Genomic DNA, 27,855 nt, shown 5'->3' with positions numbered 1-27,855 from the left:
AAAAAAAGAAAAAGAAAAACAAAACTCAGAGAATCATCGTAGTTTTATTACAGCTCTCGGTTCTGTAATCCCAAAATTTTCTTTTCTTTTCTTTTCTTTTCTTTTCTTTTCTCATCATAATCCCCACCTTCATCATCTACTGTCACTTCTCTCTTACTTTTTTTTTCTTTTTTCTTTTTAATTTTTCTCTGTACCAAACTTTCTGTCATTTTCCCCCAACATTTCCTTTTTTTCTCTTTTCCTCTCTGTTTCCATCTTTCTCTCTAATTTACCGTTTCGTTTTTCTTTTGGGAAAGGATTTGAATTTTTTTAATGATTCTCTGATAAGAAAGCTTCGTTTATTTGAATAATTTGGTGAGTTTGGAGAGGGCATTGACGGAAAATTGTGTTGATTTTACGTCGGAATTGGGTTAATTATAATTCAATTTGAGATTCCGAATCGGCGATCTGTGGTGGTTTTGTTGAAAGAGAGGGGCATCGAATTGAGATGTGCTCTGATTGGTGGTGCTAGAAAGAAAGGGTTTTGGATCCGATCAGGGAAGTAACAGCGCCATCAGATGGCGCTGTTCAGACGTTTCTTTTACCGGAAGCCGCCGGATCGGCTTCTTGAGATCTCCGAACGTGTCTACGGTAATATTTTCTTTCCTCTTTTTTTTTTTTTTATTTGTCTTCTGCTTAATTTATGGTTCAATTTAGGTTCAAAATGTCGAAATCGTCTTCATTCTACCCTACCAAGAGAAATGCCAATAGAAACAAGTTTTTGAATTCTTTGATTCTGTTTGGAAATATTCCTCTTCGAAATTCTTAGCTCGATTTTTTGTTTTCTATTCATTTTGTGGACAATGCACTGCTTAATTTTGTGGTTTTTAGGGTTTTGTTGATTATTTTGGGTTATTTTATTGCAATTAAGGAACTCTGAGGATTTTTTGGTTGTTTGTTTTCATGGTTGTTGAGGAGATAAGCTGAAATAGGGCGGCATAGTTACCTTAAAGTAGAATCATTGAATTGATATGCTTTTGAACTTTGTAACATAATCACTTGGAGCTTAGAAACTGATATGCTATCTCTCTCTTGTTAATGCATAAAGGTTTTTTTTATATAGATGTTTTTGTTGAGGACTTTAATTTGCTTTTCTCCTTTTTAGGAAAGTTAATAATTACCTTTTTGTAAGCATTTGTAATGAATTTTAAAGTAACGAACTTACCATATTATAGTTTGCTTTTTGGAGGTCTATGGTTAATAAGTATTGCTTATTTAATTCAATTTCGTTTTGGTTGTTTTGCAGTATTTGACTGTTGCTTCTCCGCGGATGTATTGGAAGAAGATGAGTACAAGGTTTATATGGGTGGCATTGTGGCTCAGCTACAAGACTATTTTCCCGATGCTTCTTTCATGGTGTTTAATTTTAGAGAAGGGGAGAGGCGGAGCCAAATTTCAGACATTTTATCTCAGTATGACATGACTGTTATGGATTACCCACGGCAATATGAGGGATGTCCATTGCTGCCGCTTGAAATGATACATCACTTCCTTCGATCGAGTGAAAGCTGGTTGTCATTGGAAGGGCAGCAGAATGTGCTTTTGATGCACTGTGAAAGAGGAGGATGGCCCGTACTCGCTTTCATGCTTGCTGGTCTTCTGTTATATCGGAAACAGTACAATGGTGAGCAGAAGACTCTCGAAATGGTCTACAAGCAAGCTCCTAGGGACCTTCTCCGGCTTCTTTCTCCTTTGAACCCTCAGCCTTCCCAGTTGAGATATCTTCAGTATATTTCTAGAAGAAATTTGGGTTCTGATTGGCCTCCTTCTGATACACCTCTATTTTTGGATTGCCTAATTCTTAGAGTTCTTCCGCCCTTTGAAGGGGGAGAAGGGTTCAGGCCAGTTGTACGTGTTTATGGACAGGACCCCAAAACACCAGCCAATAGAAGTTCTAAGCTTCTGTTTTCAACTCCAAAGATAAAAAAACAAGTTCCTTACTTCCTAAAGGTGATGCCTAAGTCACACAATTGAAACTGAAAAGATAAATTGCCCAAAATTTGGGATGTTCTAATAAGGTTTATCTGCAGGAAGAGTGTGCATTGGTGAAAATAGATATACATTGCCATATTCAAGGGGATGTTGTGCTTGAGTGCATCCATTTAAATGAAGATTTGGTACGTGAAGAGATGATATTCAGAGTTATGTTTCACACAGCATTTGTTCGAGCAAATATTTTGATGCTCAACCGTGATGAGATTGATGTGATGTGGGATGCCAAGGATCAATTTCCTAAGGACTTTAGAGCAGAGGTAGGTTAAAATTATTAATCTGTGAATGTTTTTCTTTTCTGAAGCTGTAGGAGTTGAATGCATACTCATATTTGTATCAGGTACTTTTTACGGACCCTGATGCTGTTGTCCCTCATCTCACCAGAGTTGTGTCGAGTGAGGATGGGAAGGAGATAGAAATGGCTTCTCCGGAGGAATTTTTTGAGGTGGAAGAGATCTTCAGCAATGCAGTCGATGCACTGGAAGGAAAGGTGGATGATGACAGTACAGTGGTTCATGACAACAAGCCAGAGCAGAAAGACGTCTGCAGGGAGGATGTGGATCCTCCTACATTTCAAGATTGTGCATCAGATGATGCGAATCACAAACAGGATGTCAAAGTTGATTCTAGTATAAATGCAGTGAAGGACATAGCTGTGGATGATGTAAATTATAAATTAGCTAAGAGGATGGATTCTGACATTAATGTAGTGAAAGATATAGCTGTTGATGATGGAGACATTAAGGTCGATTCAGTGTTATTTACTGTCGATGTGATGAGCGATGGAGAAACCAAGGAAGTAACTGAGGATGTGGTTGGCAAATTGGAAGAGATGGAGGATAAGGGCAATAGAGAAGACAGTATTCAACTGAAGAATTCAGAATCTAAGATGTTGCAGCAAAGGTTGAAAACTGATGTTTCCAAACCTAAACCTGAGAAGATACTGCCTTCTCCAAAGAAACAGGCTGGGCTGGGACTAAAACCAGCTTCAGATTCTGTTCTGGTGAAACCAAAGAGCAAACAACTAGAATCTCAGGGCCCTCCTGCAAGACAAGCAAAGCCAAATGCCATATCTCGGTGGATCCCTCCTAACAAAGGCTCTTATACCAATTCGATGCATGTATCATATCCTCCTTCACGATATAATAGTGCACCTCCTATACTTTCCAGTAGTGTGGCTTTGAAGGAATCAAATTCAGGTGCCAATCAAAGGGGCTCTACTGGAGCTGTGATTCCAAAGGATGTTTCATCCGAGCAAAAAAGTCTGAAGGCTGACCCTATGAAGCCTTCAGACTCTCCAAAAGAAATATCTACCACTCCAATAATTCCAACATCACCACCCTGTCTGCAACAACCGGTGTCTCTTCCACCTACCCCACCACCTCCTCCTCCTCCTCCTCCTCCCCCACCTCCACCTAGATCTTCTTTGTTGGTTTCACAATCCTTTCAGGAAAATTCAACATCTATACTACCTCCCCCACCTCCTCCCCTGCCAGTGACTGGAGATGCTGTTTCTAGAATGTCTCTTGCATCACCACCTCCCCCTCCCCCTCCACCACCATCTTACATAGCAGCAAATGTACAGAATATTGTGATGGTTTTGGAAACTACATCGGCAGCTGCTCCTCCCCCGCCTCCCTCTTCCCCATTTTCTAATAGGCAGACTGCTGCACTGGTGTTGCCTCCTCCACCACCTTCACCACCTTGGAAGTCTGGTTGTTCTTCAGTTGCCCCTACCGTACTACATTCTGCACCACCGCCACCAACACCTACTCCACCCCCTTCTCCATTCAGATCAGTAGGTACATCAAAACTTGGTAATATTCCTCCTCCCCCTCCCCTCCCACCAATTCAAGGTGGTATGGCTCCATTGTTCATGCGTGGAGTGCCATCAGCCCCTCCGCCACCCCCACCCCCACCCCCACCCCCTCCATTGCGTGGAGCTCCATCTCCTTCTCTACCTCCACCTCCCCCTCCACCACCACTGCCTCCTGGTCACGGAGCTTCTCCTCCTCCACCTCCTCCACCACCCCCACCTATGTCTGGTGCCCCACCAACACCACCCCCATTGATGCCTGGTGCCTTACCTCCTTCAAAATTTGGAGCCCCTACTCCACCCCCTCCTCCATTGCATGGAGTGCCACCTCCACCTCCTCCCCCACATGGAGTGCCACCTCTTCCTCCTCCAAATGGAGCACCACCCCCACCACCTCCACCTGCTCGTGGAGCACCAGCACCACCTCCTCCCCCACATGGAGCACCACCCCCACCACCTCCACCTCCTATGTGTGGAGCTCCTCCATCTCTAGGTGGAGCACCACCTCCACCGCCACCTCCTGGAGGTCGAGCTCCTGGCCCTCCAGCTCCACCTGGAGCTCCTGGCGGTGCACCTCCTCCACCTCCACTGTTGGGTGCCAGAGCAGCTGATGTGCGAGGAAGAGAGCGTGGGCTATCACGTTCAGCCGCTGCTACAGCACCTCGGAGATCTTCCTTAAAGCCTTTGCACTGGAGCAAGGTCACAAGGGCAATACAAGGAAGCTTATGGGAAGAATTACAAAGACATGGAGAGCCTCAAATGTATTTTATCTTTTATTGATTTAGTTTTTCTGCAGTACACTTCCATAAGTGATAAATTTCTGACTAAATATTTATAATAAAATTCCATGGGATCATATTTTTGCATTACTCTTTTACTTTTATTAACTTCTCTTTTGTATTCACTGACATTGCCTTCTTTCTCCTAGTGCGCCAGAATTTGATGTGTCAGAGCTTGAGACTCTTTTCTCTGCAGTTGTTCCTAAACCTGCTGATTCAGGGGGTAAATCTGGAGGGCAACGGAAGTCAGTTGGATCAAAAACGGAAAAAGTCCACCTGGTAATCTGGAATTTCATTTTTCTGAACTAACCCTATACTTTTATTTTTTTTTATGGGTGATTGTGGTACTGTTACTTAAACTACCTTATAGGGCTTGAATGGGTACAAGGTCTGCACTCTTAGAAATTGAAGAATTTGTAATTTTAAGCATATAGTTTGGATTCTACTTTGTCATGGGAAAAAGGAATTTTAATCTTTGTCTTGTGGTTTGAATTAATGATATATTATTTTCAAAAAAAATTAATGATGTATGCTTTTCTTTTTGTTTCTTGGAAATTTTCCAAAAAAGCTGCAACCTCAAGCTATTAATGAAGTTTTTATTCTTTATACCATCCATTTTAAGTATTTTGAGCTATACAATGAGTGGTAGCCCTCTCCCATCCCATTCATCCCATCCCACCCATCGCAAGATTCAAACTCAAGACCTTTAAGATAATTCTCAAGTTCTAACTGCTAGGGTGTCCTTTTCGGACCATTTACATTCTTTATTATTTATAGCCCTGTTGTTCTCACGTTTGGCTGTTTTGAATTTTTGGAACATGATATTGACGTAAGAGATGCCTTTGTGGAAATGTATTAAATAATTTATGCATTTATTACTTATCTGGAACTTTATAAGACCATCATAACGGTGGTTATTTCCCCTCCCCCATCTCCAAAGTCATCGCTAACAAATTTTGTTTCTTGCAATGTAGATTGACTTGAGGAGGGCCAACAACACTGAAATTATGCTCACTAAAGTTAAGATGCCACTTTCTGATATGATGGTAAGCTGCACATGGTCATGTTCTTGGATTTATTAGTGTTTTTTACACAACTAGAGGAAGTGGTATGGTATTCCCATTTATATAGATTTGAACTTTGAATATGGCAGTTTTCCCCCATAATATGTATGAACAGGACGACAAGGTTATTTGTTTTGTGTTGCTTTGCTAGTGGTTGTACTTCAGCAGATTCTATTTTGGTTTAATGCAAATTCTTAGGATTCTCAACTATATCTGACTGAATTAATGGACTCATAGGGGAAAATGAGATATTATTTGATCCCCTCTCACTTCTTTTGTTTTCCTTTTTCTCATAAGTTTTTATCTGAAGGTTGTCAGTTTTATTTGTTTACTAACCATTATAGCTTCATGTATTTTCTCAGGCTGCAGTGCTAGCAATGGATGATACGGTATTGGATGTTGATCAAGTGGAAAATCTCATAAAATTTTGTCCAACAAAAGAGGAAATGGAACTTCTCAAGGTAAAGCTTTAGCATATATCTAGATTTGGTATCGGATTTTAAGCTATTCAGAACTGATTTTTACATAGTGTAGGAATCCATTTACCATTACAAGTTTGTCTTCTTTGGTTGTGATTTGCCCTCCTTGTGATTTTTAGGGCTACACTGGTGACAAGGAGACTCTAGGGAAGTGTGAACAGGTCTGTAAATTTTTCTCTAACCATATCTGCTAACTTTGTCAAATTGTTGGACTTCAGTTTTTTACATTGGTAGATTGATAGATGATTGCATTTCCATTGACCTGTCACAGATGCACTTTTCTGAAAATTGATTTGTCTTTGTCTTCATGTTCTTCTAATTTCTGACAATCTAATATCTTTGCACCCAAGCATTGGGCTCAATAGTTGGTGCATGTGTCACGGGTTGAAACTTAAGCTTCGACCTGTGCGGCTCCAGGACCCGAGCGTCCACTCATCCGGCGTCCCAGACAGCCTAACAGTCATGGTTCATACCCTTGTGAGGTATTGTCCGCTCTGGCCCCCTTGGCCTCACGGTTTTGTTTTACAGAAGGCGTCTCACAAGGAAGAGATGGTGTGAACCTTTTTATACCCCAGTGATCTTCCTATTATGTTCAATGTGGGATTCAAGACTCCTGCAACCTCGTGACGCCCTCGTCATGGAGGCTGGCCACCCTGCCTACCTCCCTCAAGGCACTTGGTGTAGATCGAATGGTTTAGGGCTGGTTCTGATACCACTTGTCATGAGGTTGGGTGGGGGAGAATGTCACGAACCTAAGGAGTCTTGAATCTCACATCGAACATAATAGGAGGGTCACTGGGGTATAAAAGGGTTCACACCATCTTTTCCTTATGAGGCGCCTTTTGTAAGACAAAACCGTGAGGCCAAAGGGGCTAGAACGGACAATACCTCACAAGGGTGTGAACCGTGGTGGTTAGGATGATCTGAGACGTCGGGTGAGTGGATGCCCGAGTCCTGGAGCCACACGAGTCGGAGCTTAAGTTTCGACCTATGACAAGTGGTATCAGAGCTAGACTTAAACTGTTCGATCTACGCCAAGCGCTTCGAGGGAGGTAGGCAGGGTGGCCAGCCTCTGTGACGAGGGCGTCATGAGGTTGGGTAGAGGAAAATGTCACGGACCTAAGGAGGAGTCTTGAATCTCACGTCGAACATGATAGGAGGGCCCAGGTCCTGGAGCCGCACAGGTCGGAGCTTAAGTTTCGACCCGTGACAAGTGGTATCAGAGCCAGCCCTAAACCGTTCGATCTACTCCAAGCGCCTCGAGAGAGGTAGGCAGGGTGGCCAGCCTTCGTGACGACGGCGTCACGAGGTTGGGTGGGGGAGAATGTTACGGACCTAAAGAGGAGTCTTGAATCCCACATCGACATAATAGGAGAGCCCGGGTCCTGGAGCCGCACGGGTCGGAGTTTAAGTTTCAACTCGTGACAAGTGGTATCAGAGCCAGTCCTAAACCGTTCGATCTACACCAAGCGCCTCGAGGGAGGTAGGCAGGGTGGCCAGCCTCCGTGACGAGGGCGTCACGAGGTTGGGTGGGGGAGAATGTCACGGACCTAAGGAGTCCTGAATCCCACATCGAATATAATAGGAGGGCATCACCCTGCTTGAAGAGCTGGGTTTAAATCCCCCCATCACTCATATAAAAATGTTCTTATGGCATCCAGTTTAAGATTTTTCTTTTAAAATTGAGATGCTTTCGAATGATAATGAAATACAATATCCTGACCTATTCAAAGTGAGTTATTCAAGTTCTTTTAATTTTTCCTCCCTTTTTTTGTGCTAAAAGGAGACTATAATTTCTTGTACTTATGTATGCATTTATATTATATATTACTTCAGTTATCCTTGTTTAAGTATCACATTTTCTATTTCTAGATGTATAGAATTAAGTGTTTATTTTCAATAATCCAAAAATATGTGTTCTTAACTTCACAAATTATGCTATGTAAGACCCTTTGACATTATGCTTAATGAAACATTTTAGCCATGACAAGTTCTTTTCAAATTATAGGTTAAAGATGGTACTTGGTGCTTAAGCATTGATTTGCTTTTATCTTTTTGCATTTTTGATAAGGACATGTAAACCAAGATGAAGTTCATACTTGTCGTAGCCACTATTATTTTATGATTATTGTTGGAACAATCGATGCCTGATAACTCCTTAATGAAGATAGTAATGCCAGATAAATTTGTGTAGTTATGAATTAAAATATGAATCTTGATGAATCTGTAATGCTAGTAAATAAAATGCAGAAATTTGTGTAGTTATGAATTAAAATATGAATCTGTAATGCTAGTAAATAAAATGCCTAATCAAGGAAGATGCACAAGCAATAACAGAAACAATGTGCGAGAATCTCAATATTTTAGCAGCAGCTTAGTTGATCTAGCAGTAGAAGCTGTTGGATTTGAGAAGAAAGGTAGCTTTGTCCTGATAGGCCTGCAGAGTTGATGTCTTGTGTTTTTTACTATAGTCAATGTTGAAGAGTACTTTAGTCTCTAATTCCTTTTTCCTTTTCCTCAGTCTCTGTCTGTGTGTCTATAAATTACATTTTGTAATGATATCATCATTAATGGCTTCATTGAGAAAGTAAAGGATTTTTCATGAGCGCGAATTCTGTTAAGATTGTTGCCTGAAAGTTTGGTGATGCGGATCATTATTTTCAAACAGAGGGAGCATTAGTTATGTATTTATTATTGATCATGTTCTGTAAAATTTTCATTTCATTCTTTTTTTTTTTTTTCTAATTCTTATTCTTAGAGTTCATAAGCTATTTCTCTGACTGAAATAGATATTGGAAAAGTACATATTTGCCTTTGGAAAGGAGTGTGGTCTTGGAAGGGACTGATGGGTTTTCATCCCTCTTGATTTTGTGGTTTTTGTGGAGGAAGAGAAATAGAAGGATGTTTCAGGAAAGAATTACCCTTAACAAAGCTCCTGGGCTTTTATACTCCTGATTTTTATTAAATAGGCAGCAGTGAATGGAAGTGCAAGTGGCTATTGATTTTATATTATGTTGTTCTGTTAAAATTAGCTTTTTACTTCTGTTGGGACTTCCTTGGTTCTTTTTAGTGATATGGGTCCTTTGCTTATTCAAAAGAAAGGAAAAAAAAAAAGGAAAGAAAGGCCAGATAAAGTTTTACTATTTTATATTACTAGATTTTGGTTGATCTAACATTGAGATAAATAAAGCGCTAGAGATTTTATTATATAGCATTGTATCAAATGCAAGATAAATGTCATTCTGGTTTTTTCTTTAATGAAGAAACTCTAGCTAAAGTAATTAGTTCCTGGATGCTTCTCCAGTTGCATCTTTCATTTGATCCATGTTTCCAAAAACTTCTAAACCCTAACTGGCTTTTGATTTTTCATGTTCAGTACTTTTTGGAACTGATGAAAGTGCCACGGGTAGAGTCAAAATTAAGAGTGTTTTCTTTCAAGATTCAGTTCGGCTCTCAGGTTTGGCGGTATCTCCTTAGTTAATCTGATTTGAGAAATTTATAATACTGTTTAATACTTAATCTCTTATTTGCTTTCTCCCTTTTGTTTTATTGAATCCCTTTTGACCTGTGGTCTTACACTTTTTACCACCTGCAGATTTCTGAATTTAAAAGGAGCTTAAACACTGTAAATTCTGCATGTGATGAGGTATATCATTAATGTTGCTGAGTGGACTTGACTGCAGTTTTATTCATTCATTGTCTTACTACTTTTGTATTGGTTATCTAGGTTCGAAATTCCCTTAAACTGAAGGACATAATGAAGAAAATTCTCTATCTGGGAAATACATTGAACCAAGGAACTGCAAGGGGTAAGTGACATATTCAATTTTCCTTTTGGTGTCAGTCTTTGATGCTAGAACTGCAGCTTATAAAAGATTATGTTGAGAAGAGATTTACTAGCTAAACCATGTGTAATTGATGTTTGTCTAGACTCATGCATGTGAATATTACCTGCTTTTATGTTTACCTGCACTGTTGCATGTGAGGTTAAATTACAGTATTCTGAGCAGTATTCCTGCATCTTAAACTGGAAATCTTGTTAGTCTGTGTAGTCCTAGGGCATAATATGTGGTCTTGAAGGTATGCTTATCGCGTCTGATAGTTGCTATTAAGGCTTACTTTATGACCTCATGTGCTATCAAGGCTTACGATAGAAGAAATGTCAAATGTTATTTGGATATCAGAAGAAAGGTGAAGCATGTTTTTCTGAATTTTGCATATTTGTTCCTTGTTTGTCTTTTAACTTTAGAAGTAGCTGGGTATCTCAGAGTCTTGGTGTTTATCTGGGTTCTAATTCCATAGATGTCTAGTATAGTGTTCTTTTGATAGTGCTTGACCAATGTAATTCCTTAAAAGCACCTGCTTTTATTCTAAATCAAAGGAAGATTGCTTCGCTGGTGCAAATTGTCAACGCAATCTTGTCAATAGCTAGAGGTTTAAGTGGGTATGCATTTATGTCCTTTAATGTCCAATTTCCACATTTTTATCTTTTATTTTGAACGTTTACATGATGCTGGCATCAATCAAATTCTTTATCCTTTGTTATGCTACAGTTCCAGTTGGTTTTTTGGACAAAACTACTAGTTCCATGTTTGGTGTCAGTTCTTTATGCATTTAATGCTGATCAACTTTTCAGATTTGAGTTGGTGAAAAATTTTCAACTGCTGCATGTTCCTTTAATATGAAGTTTCAAATCTTTCCGATCATACAGGTTCTGCTGTTGGGTTTAAGTTGGACAGTCTTCTAAAGCTCACAGATACTCGCGCTTCTAACAGCAAGATGACGCTAATGCATTATCTTTGCAAGGTTTGGTTACTTTCTTTTCCTCTGTGATGTTGTTAAGGTCATTCTGTTTCTTGTAAGATTTGCCTGAATTATGTTTTCACCCAGTTTATATGTTACATTGCTACTGGACACTTGTTTATGATTCAAACAGCAACTGTCAATATGAATTGAGTCTCAACTGTGTTTTATTGTGTCTCAGGTCCTAGCTGCCAAGACACCAGCACTTTTAGATTTTCACCTGGAATTTGTTAGTCTTGAGGCTGCAACCAAGGTTTCCATCAGTCTTTTAGTGTATGAGGTTTGTAGTTTGGTAACACTATGTTTAGTTTGAAGCCTTATGTCCTTGCAGATACAATTAAAATCTTTAGCAGAAGAAATGCAAGCTATAATTAAGGGATTAGAAAAGGTTAAGCAGGAGCTGGCTGCCTCTGAAAATGATGGTCCCGTGTCCGAAGTATTCCGGAAGGTACATAGTTGTTTCATTGCTTTCTGTTCTTCAACATACACGTACAAAGTTGTTGCATTTTCTACACTGTATTTTACCACATGTTGACTATTTTATTCAGTCACATTCCATATTGACTGTCAATGAAGTCTGATTGACCGCTAGCTTTTTTTTTTTTTTTCACCCTTTGCACAATAATTATTTTATAAAATAGAATAAGAGAAATGTTATGTAAACATGACATACGCCTAAAAGTTGGGGTTAGACCAAGACATTAGCTTTGACGCACAAGTGATTATTGCTAATATAGTGGAACATTAACAAAAAGAAGTGATTATTGCTAAAATAGTGGAACATTAACAAAAAGATGGTTTCAATAATACTTTCCAATTTTAAAGTTTCTTTATATAATGTTCTCTGATCTTAGATGGTAGTCCTTTCCAATTGAAACACCATCAGTTTCTATATCATTTTCTGATGCAATGGAGTGAGCATTTGCTGTGGTTTTGTTACCTACATAAAACACTATCCCTTTTTTTTTTTTTTTGTCAAGGGAATACTTTCATTGTTCTAACGTTTTTTTTTTTTTAATTTTAATTTAGACACTAAAGGGATTCGTTTCTGTTGCTGAAACGGAGGTGGCATCCGTAACAAATCTATATTCTGTGGTGGTAATTCACCAACTGTTGACATTCTTCTTCATACGGTATCTCATTTTGTCCAAACTCTTTTGGTTATGTCTTCTATTATTGATTTTTTTACCTTTTTGATTGACAGGGTAGAAATGCAGATGCACTTGCACTCTACTTTGGTGAGGATCCTGCCCGATGCCCCTTTGAGCAAGGTAGATTCTGGATGTAATACCTTCCATACCTATTATGCCTGAGTAGTTATCTACAATGTGCGTAATGAGAATGGTAGAAAAATGCATTTTATTCACCCATCTTTCTTTCCTTTTTGTCCAACACTCCACCCCCCATTCAACCCCCTTTTTCCTTATCCTTTTCCCCCATCAAATGGTAAAGAGTAATATCAGTCATCATATGGGCAAAATGTTTCGGGAAGTTGTCTTGTTAGGTCCAAAAGAGAAGGAAAATCTACCAGAAGAAGTAAAAAAGTAGATATGAGGATGAGCATTTTATCTAGAGAAGGATAAAAGGTGATTTTGGTGTGTTTGTCATTCTTAGGAAATTCAAATACTTGTTAAATTATGGAGAAATGTGAAGACTGGATAATTGAGGCAAGGAAAAGATGTAAGGAAGTAAGGTCCCTTTTAGTTTTGGGAAATATTTTCCATTTTACATCTCCACTTTGACTCTAACTATGATCAATAAAACAAGGTAAATAACCAAATTTGAAATTTTGGAGAAAAGGGTTTCCAAACTTAGTAAATGGTTAAAAGACAATTTAAAATAGTTGTCTAGTTATTTTGGAAAATTAGAATGGATTAAATATAAAAATGACTCTTATACTATACACATTTTGTTAGTTTGGTATCTAAAGAAATAAAATTCTCACTTTGGTACCTAAACTTTTATTTCATCGAACACTTTGGTACTGCAGATTAACATTGTTAATTAAGTTGCTTACATGGCATTAATATCCAATAAAATCATAACATGTGGCATAAATGTCTAGTCATTGATCACTATTTCTACATCATCTTTTTTTTTTTTTTGAATTTTTTATTTTTTTAAAAAATATATTTTATTTTTTTATTTTTAAAATTTTTTTGCTGATGTGATAATAGCTGACATGGCAATAATTGAACATTTATGACACATGGCATGACAGAAGATGAATAGGACAGAGGCCATTTTACAAGTCAACCCAAATAAAACAAGTGTTTCCAAACTTTTATATTTCTTATTTCGTTGATCATATATATATAAAAGTGTAGTTGTAAAACGGAAAAACATTTTCCAAAATAAAACAGTCCTCAAGGTATTTCGATCTTGTAAGGTTCTATTCAATTGGTCTCTGTTACTTTCTCAACTTTTTCTATAAAGCAAAAGCAGATGGTAAAAAGTAAATGTATATTTGGTTAATAATGAGTAAATGGCTTAAAAATACCACCAATTTAGACATAATGGTTTTATGTTGAAACAAAATCATGAGCTGATAGTGAATAGTAAAAGCAACAGCCAAAAATAACCTAGTTGTCATGCTTTAAGATTTTTTTTTTTTTAATATTCATGTATTAGAGTCTATGTTCTAGTTCAACATGTTTCATCATAGTAAACTGGTTTTATATGGTGATTTGAAGTTGAATTAGTCGTGTCTGACGGTGTATTGATCAATGCAGTTACTGCAACACTCTTAAATTTTGTGAGGTTGTTTCGAAAAGCACATGAAGAGAATAAAAAGCAGGCTGAATTGGAGAAAAAGAAAGCTGATAAGGAGGCTGAAATGGACAATGCTAAGGGAATTAACCTTACAAGGAAGGGTGCAAAATAGTTGAGGATCAGTTTCTCTCTACCTATAAGGTAATATGCTTCTGCAAGCAGCAGGCGTCTGTGCTAAAGAGTTTGACTGAATGACACAGGAAATGCTGCTTTGAGTAATGTTGAGATGCCTCATATTCTCTGGTATTGGTTCAATTTTAAGCCTCCAGAGATGTTGTAAATGAGGTGAGAGGGCCTTGTCCTGGAGGCTTCCAGGCCATGAACCATGCATAGGGCTTCAGGAGACATTTTTTATGGGAAGATGTTCGATCCCATTACTGTGAATGATGAGTGAGTTTTATGGCGTAGAAATCTGATGGACCAAGCTTCTAAGCAGAGTGGTTATGATCACAACCAAGTAGCAGAGGTTCTGAATGCAAGTTATCAAGGTCACTGCTATGGCCCTTGTAGCATTATTCTCAGAAGGAATTTGTAGTCATGGGCCAGCACTTCGCAATGATAGGCGATTTCTTTTCAGCTTCCGCCATTCTCTGAATGCAAGTTATCAAGGTCACTGCTATGGTCCTTGTAGCATTATTCTCAGGGGGAATTTGTAGTGATGGGCCAGCACTTCGCAATGATAGGCGATTTCTTCTCAGCTTCTGCCATTCCTTTGGCATGTGTTTTTCAGCACCTGAGCGGATGCCTGTGGGATTGTAAAGCCAAAAAGTCGCAATGTACCATGAAAAAGTGTAGTGTACAAAGCTCTAACCATCCACTTACGGTAGAATTCAATTCTTTATCTTGTAACATAATCTTTTTCTTTTTGTTTCCATTCCTGAAAAAATTGGGATTTTTGACAGTAGCCCACCATAGAAGAGATTGGATAGGTTGTTAGGTTTTAGAAAAGACAAAATTAGAAGAGGGGCTTTCTTAGTGTAATTGTAATATAGCACCAGAATATAGCTGCCGATTTGTAAACTGTTTTGCTATCTTCCATTTTGATACCTCAAGAAGTAATTCATGAAATTAACTGTTCCCTCTCTCCTCTTTTAACCATTCAAATGGAAATCTTTACAATTCGTTGTCTTTATCCTGATTCAGAAGATTCCATTCGTAGATGATTCACATGGTCAATGGAGAACATTTCAATGTTATTAGTTTTCTTGTCAACCTCAGGGAGTGATTGACTTGATCAAGTTCTAATGACCATGTAATAGAAACCAATGCCAATGTGTCCTCAACCATGGTAAACGATTCAATTTTGTACAAAGTCAGCAAGAGTTGGTTAAATCCACTTGCCTTAATATGCCATATTCCAACAACATTGAATAAAAAAGTTATCTCATATCTGCTGCTCTCATCTCTCCTGTCATATTTTTTGCTCCACCAAGTCCAAATATTTGACTAATAAGAAAATCCATGAAGTTTCATTTGTCCATACTAGATTATTTTAACCCAGATCAGAGCTAAATTGATCTTTTCTGAGATCTCATATTTTCTTCATCATGGCAAGCTGTGTACATTGTAATATGGAATTTCCATTCTTCTTTTTCCAGTATTTAGTTTTGTTTACAGAGCATACATGATACAAGAACAGTAGTTTCCAAATTCCAATACAAAATATTAGAATTTTAAAAGGGATGAAAAAGGGAGAAAAAAAATCTCTTTCTGCTTCTTGACTATTGAGTCTATATCCCATATATGGATCTTTATCTCACAGAAGTTGCCTGGTTTCTCTTCAAGCAACAGAAATGAATCTTGAATACAAACATTATTTGTATGAACTTATATGTGCAATGTTTTTCTCTTTTGCTTTGAAATTCAAGAAAAGAATTTGATGATCCCTGGTTGTTTCTTCCGACGTTTTCTATGGCAGTTCTTCAATATTCTTCAACTTCACATAAGCATTGCCATATTCCTCTGAAATTTCAATCCTGTAAGAATACCCTCCTTCCTGGTCTACTAAACAACCTGTCTTGCAACTTTTGAAGAACATGCAACTGACAACAGTATCAAGAACTAAAAATGTGGAGTACAAGTAAGCAATTAAAACCCCTTCTAAAGCCATTGGAAAGCTGCTCATCATATCACCAGTGTGATAAGCTCTCACAACGCGGTAGTGGAACAAGGCTTCAATAGCTGCCAGAATCAGATTGACAGGTACAGCCAATATTAAAGCAGTTGAGGTTCTTCCCCTTATCAGAACACAAGCCTTGAGAATTGCCAAATATCCACCAGATCTTTCCATTCCTGATGAAACCAATGCTAAGTTGCATATTATAAGGGCATTGGCAACAATGATGGAATAAAGAACAGCCCCTGCAGCTGACAGAAAGAGGAGCCAGTTTGGGGATGAGAATCCAAATCCTTCAAGAAAATTGAAGCCAAAAAATAGCAGTGAGAAGGCTGTTGCATTTGCGGAGAGGAGTAAAAGGAAATTGCATATGTGTGTAGTCAGGAGAGGCTTGTAAAGGGATAAAACTGAAGAAAAGGAAGGTGGCAAGTTTGGTTTATGGTGGTTGAGATGTTGAATTATGGAGGCCTTGGCTATGAGGAGGAAAGAGAGGGTCAAAGGAAGTGCAAAGATAGAGGAAGAGATGGTTTGGGAAATCTTGAAACTGAGGACAGTAAAAAACTCTGAAGAAGGGAACCCTGCAGCCTGGAAAAGAATCCTGAGACGGTTATGAATTGATGGCAAGAGAGGGGATGAGGGAACAAAGAGCTGTGAAAGGAGAATTGAGGCTGAGTAGGGAAAAGCAACAAGTGCAGCTGTTGCAGTAAGGTACTGATAATTTTGAAGGAAGCTATAGATTGATCTTCTTATGATCTTGGTTGCCTTCTCCATTTGAATTCTTGGTCTTTCTTCCATTGCTGAGAGAGAGAAAAGCATGAAATATGTGTCTCACCAAAGTGCCTCTCTATATCAGAGAAGCATACAAGCAAAACCTTGATGTCTCCCCCTTTTTAAGTTTTCTTGAAATGGTGTTTTATGGTAGGCTAGAGGACTTTGAGGAGAGGATGGGTTTTTTTTTCCTTTAAATGAATAAGATTGGCCAACAACTAAAAACTAACAAATTTGCAGAGGTGGAATTGCTTGGAGATTTTTTATAACAATGAGACTCTTCGGGTTGTCCAATCATGGAAAAAGAAAAACACCTTTTCCTTGATGTAAATTTACTAATAGAAAAGCAAAAGAAATTATTATCTAATTCATGGCTTGATTTTTACTTCCTTGATAATGCAAAGAGTTGCTTGTTTTTTATAATCCACAAGAAACTCATTATTATATGTAATGTTATTCTTCTTCCTATTTATATAATGTTTAATTGATCTTCAATCATATGATATTTCATGCCTTTCATGTGGTCTCAAATCCTCAATATCAACTTATAACGTTAACAAATTAAATATTAAGATTTCTGCCGTTTTCAACATTATTAAGAAAAAGAACAAATAATTAAGGAGTTATAATTTTGTCAAATTTATATAAGGATTTGAGAAAAATAAATTATAGACATTAAATTAAAACCAAAGCCAAAAAAAAAAAGAAGGTATTTTCTAAAATTGATAATAGTTTATTTATTTACTATGGTACTCTTGTATATGTATTGAGTAGGGCCAACCCTTATTTAGTTATGTTTCACATGGTAAGGGATTGATTCTTTGCTTTCAAGAAAATAAATAATAATAACTCATATGAAAGCAAAAGGCAAGCTTAAATACCAAGATGGCTTTAGGCTTCCTATCTTTATATAAATCTAATAATTATGATGAGAAAAGGACCCCCATCCACACCCTTTGTTTAATCCATCAAATCATACTCTTTTTATCTATAATTAGGGTTTAATTTAACTTATCACGCTAATATTTTTCAGTTACATTATGAATTTTTTTCAATATAAAATATTAATCATCACTATTACGTTAATATAAATGGATAAATGAATAAATATAATTGATTTATATCGAATAATTAAAATACGAGTCAAAATAATATAATTTTTTAATATTTTTTTCTAATTTTTTATAGTCAACAATCATAAGATCTCATAATAAAATTTTAAATTTTAATTTTAATAATCAAAATTCAGATAATTTCATGTACATATATATATATTATATTATAATGAAAATTAGCCTAAAAAAGCCAGGCAAAGTTGAGGTGGGTTTGGAACGACTTGGCTTAGGTCCATGGGTCCCTAGATAATGAGGTATCATGAAGTTGGTGCGCTGTCGTTTTGACCTGGTTGGTTTGTTAGGGATTCTTCCTCATATAATAACAATATTAATTTATATGGAATTATCTTTAAACAGTAACCATTGGTTGAAGGGTCAAATTTATGCTTTTAAGTGACTTTCTAACTAAAAAAGATTTGTTATTAAATTGTTATTATATAACTTAATGATAATTAATTAATTATTAAAAAAATGGATTGGTTGATAAAGACAAATTTGGATTATTTTCCCTTCTCTACAATTATTTTTTAAAAAATTCTTTCAACACCAGAAATTAAGTAGGATTATGACTTCAAATTGCAATTGGGAATTTGTACTTTCTCTTTCCCTTCAAGAGTTCAACTACCTTAACTTTGCCTAAAAAACACTTCACTCCTCTCTTTTTTTTTTTTTTTTCTCCTAATTTATTTAGGGATATCTATCTTAATTATTTGGTTAAATTTGGATCTTGGAAAAAAAAAATTTGATTACAATTTTGGAAAATATTTACTAAACCGAATCATAGTATTTGAATTTTTTAATATAAAATTGAAATTAAATTATATTGATGAAATTGAATTTTTATGATCTAATTTAATTCAATTACTCACAATACTTTTTTTTTTAATTTAAAAAGGGGCTTTTAGATTTGTACTGATTTTTCAGCCCCACTCAACCAATATATAAATTAATTAATTATGATGACTTTATCCATTTGATTCGTATTTACTTTTAGACTTTTATTAAAAAAAATTTTGATTCTAAACCAAACTCGATCTTCAAAGCTCAATATAGATTAGTGTTAAGCTGGTTTTACTAATGAAATATTAATCTAGACAAGCATATATATATATATATATAGATATATATATAAATCAAAGCAATAGCCTACAAACCACTTTGAGTTAGAAGATAAAAAAATGTTAATATTTTCTTATATTTTTAATATTTTAATAAATATAATTTCAAGCCTTTAAGGTTAGGGTTAGGTCAAACTTTAATAATATAATTAATGATACCTTAATTTAGTGATAAGCAAGAGATTTTAAAATTTTGAGATTTTAGGTTTAAGTTTTATTATATGTGATTTTAGTTGTTAGTTATGTTTTAATTTGTTAATTAATTATTCAATGATTATAATTTAATTATGATATTTAATTAATTATATGAATATAATATTTATTCATAATTGTATCTTCAAAAGAATATATTTAACTACGAAAAAAAAGTACAAAATAATAGCATATTAAGACGATCTATTCAATTAACAAGTTATTTATGCATACAAAAAATTATTTTCGATGAAGTGAAGAAAAAACAATATGGTAGGTCCAAAAAATGAGTTGTTTTCTAATATAAAAATTTTAAAAATATTTAATTTTGAGTTCCGATATCAATTTCATCACACATAAATTTAATTTGATTTTTTTTTAGAGACTATTTTTCTTGTTAATTTGATTATTCAGCTATTTTATTTTTGTTTTTATTTATTTTTTATATACTAAAAGAAGGTAACTACCGATTATTAATATAATATTAGAGTACAAGTATCTTATTCGAATACTAGTTTTTTTAACACGTGCCGTATGATGTACGAAAATATTTTTTTGTATTTTTTATAATTAATTTTTAATTCATTTTAAAATTTTATATTATCTTAATAAAAGAATGTACATATTCTTATTGATCTAATAAAATAACTAATCAGTCAATGATTAAATGTATATATTTTTTTATATACAACAATATTGGTATTTCTTTTAATGATTTGCATGTGGAAGAATAATATACATTTGTATTTTTAATGATTTATATTATACAATGAAGCATGCACAATCCCTATATGAAAAAATTATTTTGTTAATTTTATGTATTCCCATTGATAAAAATATTTGAATAACTACCATAGTTTCCTTTTTTTTTTTTTTTTCTGAGAAGGAAATTAATTTAAATCCGACTCTTTGTTAAGTAATAATATACGTACTTATCATTGAGTTAAATGATATTAGTTGCACGATCGTTTGGTTATTTAGGATTTTGATTAAAAAAAACATAATCAAGAATTTCAATTATTAATATCTAAATTATTTCATGAATCTTCTTTTTAAAATACTTCAACTGTTTTTGAATATTATTTTTTTAAAAAATGGATTAGATTAGTTGGAACTTATTGGTCAATAGATTAAGTCTATGGCCCAAATGACAGATAATAATCTCTAAAAGATCCTTTTTGGTGATTTAATAACTTCAATATAAAGCAAGAATCATGTGCAATAATGTGATTATAGATAATGGATTGAAAAAAAACCAAGCAGCAAGAAGTCAAAATTTGCTTTTGGCAAAAAAATAAATAAAGTGAACTCTAATTTAATCTAATTATTTCATTTAATTATCTTTAAAAAAATGATATTCAAGAAATTTAAAATTTATAATCTTTTTTTATTCTTAAATTACGTTCTCTTTTATATAAAAAAATAGTAAAGTTAAATTAAGTTGTTCAAACTTGAGTTTTCCTTTTCATTTTCAAATGGACTATATTTGTCTACAAATTTTTTTTTTTATTTGTTGTAATTATCCTCCAATTTCTGACCTTTGTCTGGCATTCCATTTTATGGGTTATTAAAAGAAGAATTTAAGCAAGGAATTGATGTTTTACTTGAAATTTTGGCAAATAGTTGGAAGAGTAAATTAACCAAGGAAATTATAAACAAAAATTAAAGTTTGGAATTTTTTTTTCCCCTTCATATACATACATGCAAGAGAGGAGCAGCAGGCTTGAATTGAAAATTTTGTGCTAACCCTAATCTCAATTGAGCTCAAAATATGTAAATAAAAAGATATTTTAAGTGTACAAAGAAAATCTATTTCCATCTTATAATTGGTAAACACTCGAATAATTTCTCATTGTCAATCCATTCCAAGTTTACATTTGTATCTCAAAGGACATAGCTCAAACTTTTTAGGATGGAAAAGAATTTTCACTATTTACTTTTGTTTTTAGTATAAAAAAAATCGTAATTTAAAAATAATAAAAAATTATAAATATTAGAGTTTAAATCTCAAATTTATTAAAAATCATCTCTTAAATATAAATGCATAAATCAATTTAATTAAATTTTGAATTCGTTAATTACTTTTTTTTTTTTTCCCTCTTTTTCTAATTCAATGGTTTAAGACTTTAGACGGGCTCCTCCCCTTTTTAAATTGACCTCCAACTAGTTTCAAGTTTAGATTTGTCTGATACAAGAGAAAAAAAAAAAAAAAAGAAACTTTTAAAGACTTTTTTGTGTGGTGTACTTGTGTTCTGTCTTTGACAAAAAAAGTTATTTTTGTAAAATAATTAAAAAAATCTATCTTTAAAAAATTCCTTTTTTTCTTTTAAATATAATTTTTAAAAAGGCAGATAAAACGGTTTGAACAACTTGTAGAGTTAATATGAAACCAGTCAGCAACTCAATCCTTTTGTTCATAATAGTTGATGTTATAATTATGCAAGTGGCTAAAAAAGGGGTATTCTTTTAATTACTTAAAAACTAGGGTCAAACTGGCAGATAATTGATTCTTAGTTTCTTACTGCCTAAAAACAAATTAATTTCTCTAACTTCTGACTTTTAAGATATTATTATTATTAAAATTAATTATATTTTTTATATAAGAATTTTAAAAAATACAAATTAGTACCTAACAAAATAAAATACAATTTGTATCCTCAACTTTCAAATAATATACATGATTTTAATTCAAATTCTAATATTGCTAATTTAATTCACCTATATGATATTTAATTAGTATATTTTAATTATATACATGTTGTTTGTTAAATAAAAATATTAAATATTTTGTAAAAACTTTCATGCAGATGTTACGTAAAAAAATAATTAATTGATCTTAGATAATTTTTACAAATTAGGTAAATAATATATATTTTTCATTTATATTAAAAAAAAAGATGCTGATAGCATATGGTGAATATATAAATTGATAATATTAATTAAATGTCATATATATAAATTGATATGGTTAGTAAAATTAGAATCTAAATTAATATAATACATAATTTAAAAGTTTAGGACATAAATTTTATATTATTTAAAAGTTTAGATGCAAATTATATAATTTATTTTTTTAAATACTAATTTATATATTTTTTTCAAAATTCAAGTATCTAGTAATTAACTTTTATTATTATATTATTTTCTCTCCTTTTGGGGAGAGTATTGTGGTGGAACTTGGCCACTTGGGTGGCTTAGCAGTCCCAGATTCTCATGAAAAGGTTTTGGACCATTGATGTCAAAAACTTCGTTCTATGATCAAACTAAGCCTGACCCAACTGACTACTCCATTGGGTTTGGCTATCCCTGTCTTAAGACAACAAATGGTTTGGCTGTCCATATCTAGGTGCCTTTCTGTCTTCCCTGTTCGTGATCTCTATTTAGCCGGTACCTCAAAGGCTTGGACGGAGCCTCCAGCATGGTACTCGACAACCTTGGATTTTCTAGCTTAATGTTCTTTGGGTGGTGTCATAGCTGTATGGCCATGATTAGGTTGTATATTAGTTCAAATCAATAGCAGTTCCTACAAAATAAATGCTCCACAAAGATATTTTACTAGCAAACATCCCTTGTGCATGATTCTCTTTACAAAAAAAGAGCTAAAAATCAGAACATATAACTCAATTGCAACACCAAGCCAAGTTGAGAATCATCAAGTCATTCAAATACAAATTAAATACAAACTCAAATTTCCTAAAATACGAATACCCAATGATACTGACAAGAGGATTTAATTGAAATTGCCATTCTCGTAGATGAAAAGAAAAAATTAAGGAAAAGAATCAAAATACATGCACATGAGACAGACTTTCTTTGGAAACGGGAAAAGAAACGAGAGAGCCTATGAAAGAAAAGCTTATATGGCGATAAATAAGTTTTTAACTCTCAATGCTATGGTAAACACCTCCAAATATTGAGAATCTTCTTTTTTAGATTTTATGAATACCATTTGCACTGAGAAAATCACATATATAATATACATACATATATATATATATATATAGATATATTTGATTTTAGTGATTCAAATAATGAGCATGTAAAATCCCTATATGCAAGAATTATATTTCAGCAACTCATTCAATCAGAACATCTAAATGCCAAAGAACACGAAGCTTGAATAAAAGCTTTCCGTATATACAAAGGTCATTTTGTACAATTCTCAAGGATTTAACTAACAATGGCATTGCTCAAATCAAATGGTTGGGTGTTCTACATCCCCCCCCCCCCCCCCTCTTTCACAAAAAATGGCAAGGTTAACATAATGGTAAGCTAAAACTAACCCAAACAGGGGTAAATAAACGATACAACAAGTAGCCAACAGAAAATGCACATCAGCAACATCCTCAACTAAATCCTACTATTACATCACATTCAAACTTTTAAGTTCTGAAATAATCCACCATATCTCAGACTTCAGCAATTTCAAGCCATAATATCATCCACAACATTGGTTTCATCAAGTGTTAATTAACTTAAACATAACTGCAAAAGAAAGCTGAAAGCTTAAAAGCATGTGTTCCACTTCTACATGAATGATGGCAAAAGGAAACGCCATCTACTGTCTCTCTCAAATTTTCGAGGCTGAGATCATCTCCATCTCCAAGATACCCATAGTTCTGCTGAACATCTTCAAATCTCAAGATCAAATACCTTCAAGCTATAAATCAAAGAAATTTGTAACATCTGTAATTAGGAACCGTGTTCCTAAAGGATTTAACAGACTATAGTCACATAATTGCCTTTTGAATAGCAGTAGTAAACTTGAGAAATGCGCAATAAAATAAGATCCAATACTTGACCAAGCAGTAATGAATGCTTTGCTTAACTCAATTAACAAACATAAGCAAGAATACTGCAAAAACCACACCTATAAGCAAATCAAAAAGTAAATCTGAGGAAGATAATTTTTGCATCTTACAGCCAGAAAATTCTTTATTAGCAATCAACAGCATATAAAAAGGAGAAGGGTAACAACTAATAATTCCCAAATTATAGATTAAAAAAACTCAGCACCTACATTAAATCTTTCATAAAATATGGTAGAAACACATTTAAAACAAGGAATCCTTACATTAAACTCAGCACAAGTCAAGACTAGCATGTATAAACATTCATAATCTGATGAATGATAGCGAAAGACGATCATTACATGAATATTAGCTAGCCTACTGCAACATTTTGATATCTTCAACTATTTAGATGCATGAATATAGATACAGAAATTTATAAGCAATGTTGTACCGTATGCACATCAACCCAAGTATTACACAACCCCACACGTTCAGAGAAAAGAAAATTCAATGATATTTTTAAGGATAATGAGATACTCAGACAATATAATTAGAAAACCATAGTTCAGGAACTTACTTCTTTCATGGAAAATTGAGACCATCTTCCAAGGGAAGAGAACCAAGCAACAAATTCAGACAATGAACTAAGAAGGGCTGATGAATTGATGACCACAACACCACCAGTTGAGAGAGATATCAAAAGAGAATGATGAATCCAAGGTTTCTGTAGTTACTGATTCTTATTTCAATTTTTCTAACAGAAAATTTCAGCTATAAGAAGCATGAGGTAAGTCACTCTGAAGTAAGCCGTCGCCTCTTCCCATAATCAGCATCTCTAGATCTTGACCTATGCTCCTCCTCCTGTGATAATCGTGACTTGCTGTGAGTCCTTGATGACCGTCCCCTGTCCCAATCATCATCATGCTCTGGCTCACGGTCCCTGTACCTATGATGATCTGCATATCTGTCTCTGTCTTCTCTATATCGATTCCTATCCTTGTCCTTATCACGATCGCGGTCACGATCTCGAGACCGCTCCCTATCCCTTTCACACTCCCTATCACGTTCTCGACCAATGTCTCTGTCATCCCGGTGCCTTCTTTCTGGCCAATCATGGCTCATATCCTTCTCCTTAGGCATGTCCCTATCATACCCCTGTTCTCTATCATCACGATACCTTCTTTCAGATGAACCAGACCACTCCCTTTCTGAAGCTCTATCTTTTTCTTTCATGGGATTTTGCCAACCTCTATCATGACTAACCTCGCCATATTGATGGTCAGATGCAGCTTCCTCCCCATAACTAGACTCTCCAGCTCTCCCACCACCATGGTCATCACCACCCCATCCTCCCATGCTGGGATCTGACCACATTCCCATATTTGGTCCATCTACACCACTTGTGGGCATCATCCCCATACCATTCATTGGCATACCTCTTCCAAAAAATGCAGGGTTAACATGAGGAGCAACTCCAGGCAGACCAACTCCTCCAATAGGAGGGAACGAAGATAAAATCCCCGAAAAGGGAGGTGTTGGAGCACCAGGAAAGCCTCCATAACTACCCATTCTTCCCATGGGTCCCCCAAAAGCAGGATCAAAACCTTGACCCATCATTGACTGGGGGTGCATGAGAGGAGGTGTCGCACCAATACCCTGTCCAAATCCATTTCCACCATTTCCCATGATACCTCTACCGCCCATCCCACCAGCCCTATTCCTCATAGGACCAATTGGCCCTCTATTTCCCATCCCCTGAGAATTGCCTCTTCCCCAATTCCCTCTTCCATAACCTCTATTATTATCCCCACCTTGATAATTCCCACCAGTTTGAATGTTACTGGCACCAGTCTTACCCCCGGTATCATTAGGGCCCCTCCTAGCTTGCGAAAGAGAAGACTGTGTCATCTGCTGATTCCTATTTAACTGAGCCTCTCCCATTTTCTTAACAGTAAATGGTGATGCAAAGGCAACAACACAAGGCCTTCCATTAAACATATGTCCATTCATTCCCTCCTTACAAGCTGTGGCTGCGGCTGGATCGTAAAACTCAACCTGACAATATCCTTTTGACTTTCCACTTGCTTTCTCATCAAAAAACTTCACTTCCTTCACGGGTCCATACTTGCACAACTCCGACTCCAGTTCAGCATCTGTCGTCCACCAATGCAGATCACCAACAAACAATATCGTCCCACCACCCCCACTTGCACCAACACCACTTCCCCCACTTGCACCAACACCAGGACCAGCAACAGCACCAGCAACAGCACCAGCAGCACCCACATTTCCACCCCCATTCTCAATCATAGAACCACCGCCACGGCCAACACCATTTACACTCCCACCCCCTACTCCTTGCCTCGTCAAACCCTCATTCTCAACACTCCCCGCATTTCCCACACCATGTCCCTGCTGTCCCATACCACCTACACCACCTAAACTACTATTATTATTCCCACTCTGCTCCACAGCCATCTCATTCAACTTACTTGATGACTGCGCTAATTCAACCCTAAGCCCACCTCCACCACCAGCAACTCCTGCACTAGGTACCTTCACATCACCGCCACCTCTAAACCCTTGACTCTCATAAGAAACCCTAGAATCCCCTCTTTCACCAGAACCTGCAACTCCGGGAATTGAAACACCACAATCCGGGACACCAATTGGTGACCCACTAACTTTCCCACCACTATTATTATTAATACTATTATCATTCCTATTAGCACTATTCTTAGTTTCCTCATTTCTAAAACCTAAATCTTCCTTTTTGCTTAAAGATTGAAGAAACCCTTCCCCAACATTAACATCATTGTAAAGATCATCATAATCATCATCTTCTTCACCTAAAAAACCCTCGTCAGCAACGGCTGAGATCGCTTCGTTTCTATGGAACAGGTCCATCTGATCCCTTCCCTCTCCTTCATCCATCTTTTCCCCTCAAAGTTCCCAAAATATATATTTTTTCTCCTTAACGAATTTCAAAGCTTTGAGCTTTTTCTAATTCCTGGAAGTAAAAGGAAAAAGGCCTAAATTTAACAAAATCAAATAGAAATTAGAAAGCGAATTTGGGGATTTAGTGATCTTACCAGGAAGGTTGAAGTGAGAGACCCAATAGAGAAAAAAGAACGAAGGACACGAAACCCTAATCTTCAATGTGAAATTACATCGGTTTTTTTTTTTTTTTCCTGGGATTTTTTTTTTTTAGTAGCATTACAATGCTAACGTGCGTACTGTGCAGCCATGCATATTGCGCTGTTATTTTGGTAACGGTTTGTTGCGCTGTTATTTTGATAACGGTTTATAACGTCATCTACTAGTGTTAGATTTTGATGCAAATTTTCCTTTTGGCAAGAGGCTATGTATTTACTTATATTTTTTTGAGTTTGATATTTCGTATATTTTTATCATAATTATTTTGTATTAAATATATATAAAATATAATATTTTTTATTTTTATCAAATTTATATATTATTCTTATTAAAATTTTAAATTATATTATTTTCATATCTTTTTATTATTTATATAATGTGTTATAATGTCATCTTTGATATTGTTAGTTTTTTTTTTTTTATTTTCTTGTTGTCAATTTTTTTTCTATAACTTATTTAGTAATTATTTAATTAAATTAGTATTTTTAAGAATAGTTTAATTCCAATATTAAATCTATACTATTTTAGTAGTACATTATATAAAGCAGACTAGGAAAATTAGCCCAGCTATGCCCGAATTACATTTTTTTATTTTTAAAATTTTTAAATAATAAGTATTTATATATTTTATTTATAAATTTGAATTTAAATTTTTCAAATAATTATAATTGATTAATTGAATATATATATATCAATATTCTCTTAATTTTTAAATTATTATATATCTATTTTATTTTATATAATTGAATTGAGTTAAATTAATAGTCTATACATTATATTTATTATCATAATTTTTTATGTTTAAAATTATAATACATAATTTTTATATAAAATATAATATATATATATATAT

The 27,855-nt window shown here is 35.0% G+C and overlaps 3 protein-coding genes across 10 annotated transcripts; 1 reads left to right on the top strand and 2 right to left on the bottom strand.

Annotated features, from left to right (window-relative positions):
- Nucleotides 1-27: 27 nt before the first annotated feature.
- On the top strand, nucleotides 28-14,823 carry LOC111289889 (formin-like protein 20). 4 transcript variants are annotated; one of them, XR_016346552.1, is made up of 17 exons: nucleotides 28-630; nucleotides 1,286-1,989; nucleotides 2,070-2,291; nucleotides 2,372-4,608; nucleotides 4,776-4,905; nucleotides 5,601-5,672; nucleotides 6,053-6,151; nucleotides 6,289-6,330; nucleotides 9,546-9,634; nucleotides 9,765-9,815; nucleotides 9,897-9,978; nucleotides 10,881-10,975; nucleotides 11,154-11,225; nucleotides 11,304-11,420; nucleotides 12,002-12,070; nucleotides 12,177-12,243; nucleotides 13,705-14,823. XR_016346552.1 is itself a non-coding variant. In XM_022881244.2 (17 exons), exons 1-17 carry the CDS (start codon nucleotides 558-560, stop codon nucleotides 13,854-13,856), a joined length of 4,365 nt encoding a protein of 1,454 aa, XP_022736979.2. In that variant the 5' UTR covers nucleotides 28-557; the 3' UTR covers nucleotides 13,857-14,823. The 4 variants fall into 4 exon arrangements, 2 of the variants coding, with proteins under 2 accessions (XP_022736979.2, XP_089624505.1); XM_022881244.2 differs by having other exon boundaries at nucleotides 9,546-9,626; XR_016346551.1 differs by lacking the exons at nucleotides 12,177-12,243; nucleotides 13,705-14,823 and having other exon boundaries at nucleotides 9,546-9,626; nucleotides 11,281-11,420; nucleotides 12,002-12,033.
- Nucleotides 14,824-15,249: 426 nt separating this feature from the next.
- LOC111289890 (uncharacterized) lies at nucleotides 15,250-16,741 on the bottom strand. Its single transcript, XM_022881245.2, has one exon. The coding sequence runs from the start codon at nucleotides 16,674-16,676 to the stop codon at nucleotides 15,654-15,656; it is 1,023 nt and encodes a 340-aa protein (XP_022736980.1). The 5' UTR covers nucleotides 16,677-16,741; the 3' UTR covers nucleotides 15,250-15,653.
- A 6,568-nt stretch (nucleotides 16,742-23,309) lies between these two features.
- Nucleotides 23,310-27,085, bottom strand: LOC111290895 (uncharacterized). 5 transcript variants are annotated; one of them, XM_022882402.2, is made up of 3 exons: nucleotides 26,939-27,085; nucleotides 24,424-26,856; nucleotides 23,310-23,760 (listed from the first exon to the last, which is right to left on the bottom strand). In XM_022882402.2, the coding sequence occupies exon 2, from the start codon at nucleotides 26,778-26,780 to the stop codon at nucleotides 24,639-24,641; it is 2,142 nt and encodes a 713-aa protein (XP_022738137.2). In that variant the 5' UTR covers nucleotides 26,781-26,856; nucleotides 26,939-27,085; the 3' UTR covers nucleotides 23,310-23,760; nucleotides 24,424-24,638. The 5 variants fall into 5 exon arrangements, with proteins under 5 accessions (XP_022738137.2, XP_022738136.2, XP_089624503.1 ...); XM_022882401.2 differs by having other exon boundaries at nucleotides 23,310-23,713; XM_089768377.1 differs by having other exon boundaries at nucleotides 23,310-23,675.
- Nucleotides 27,086-27,855: the final 770 nt, after the last annotated feature.

Source organism: Durio zibethinus, chromosome 11 (assembly GCF_047325235.1).
Source record: "Durio zibethinus cultivar Kanyao isolate XHJ-2024 chromosome 11, ASM4732523v1, whole genome shotgun sequence".
NCBI lineage: Eukaryota > Viridiplantae > Streptophyta > Magnoliopsida > Malvales > Malvaceae > Durio > Durio zibethinus.
This window is presented reverse-complemented; position numbering and strand designations above follow the sequence as displayed.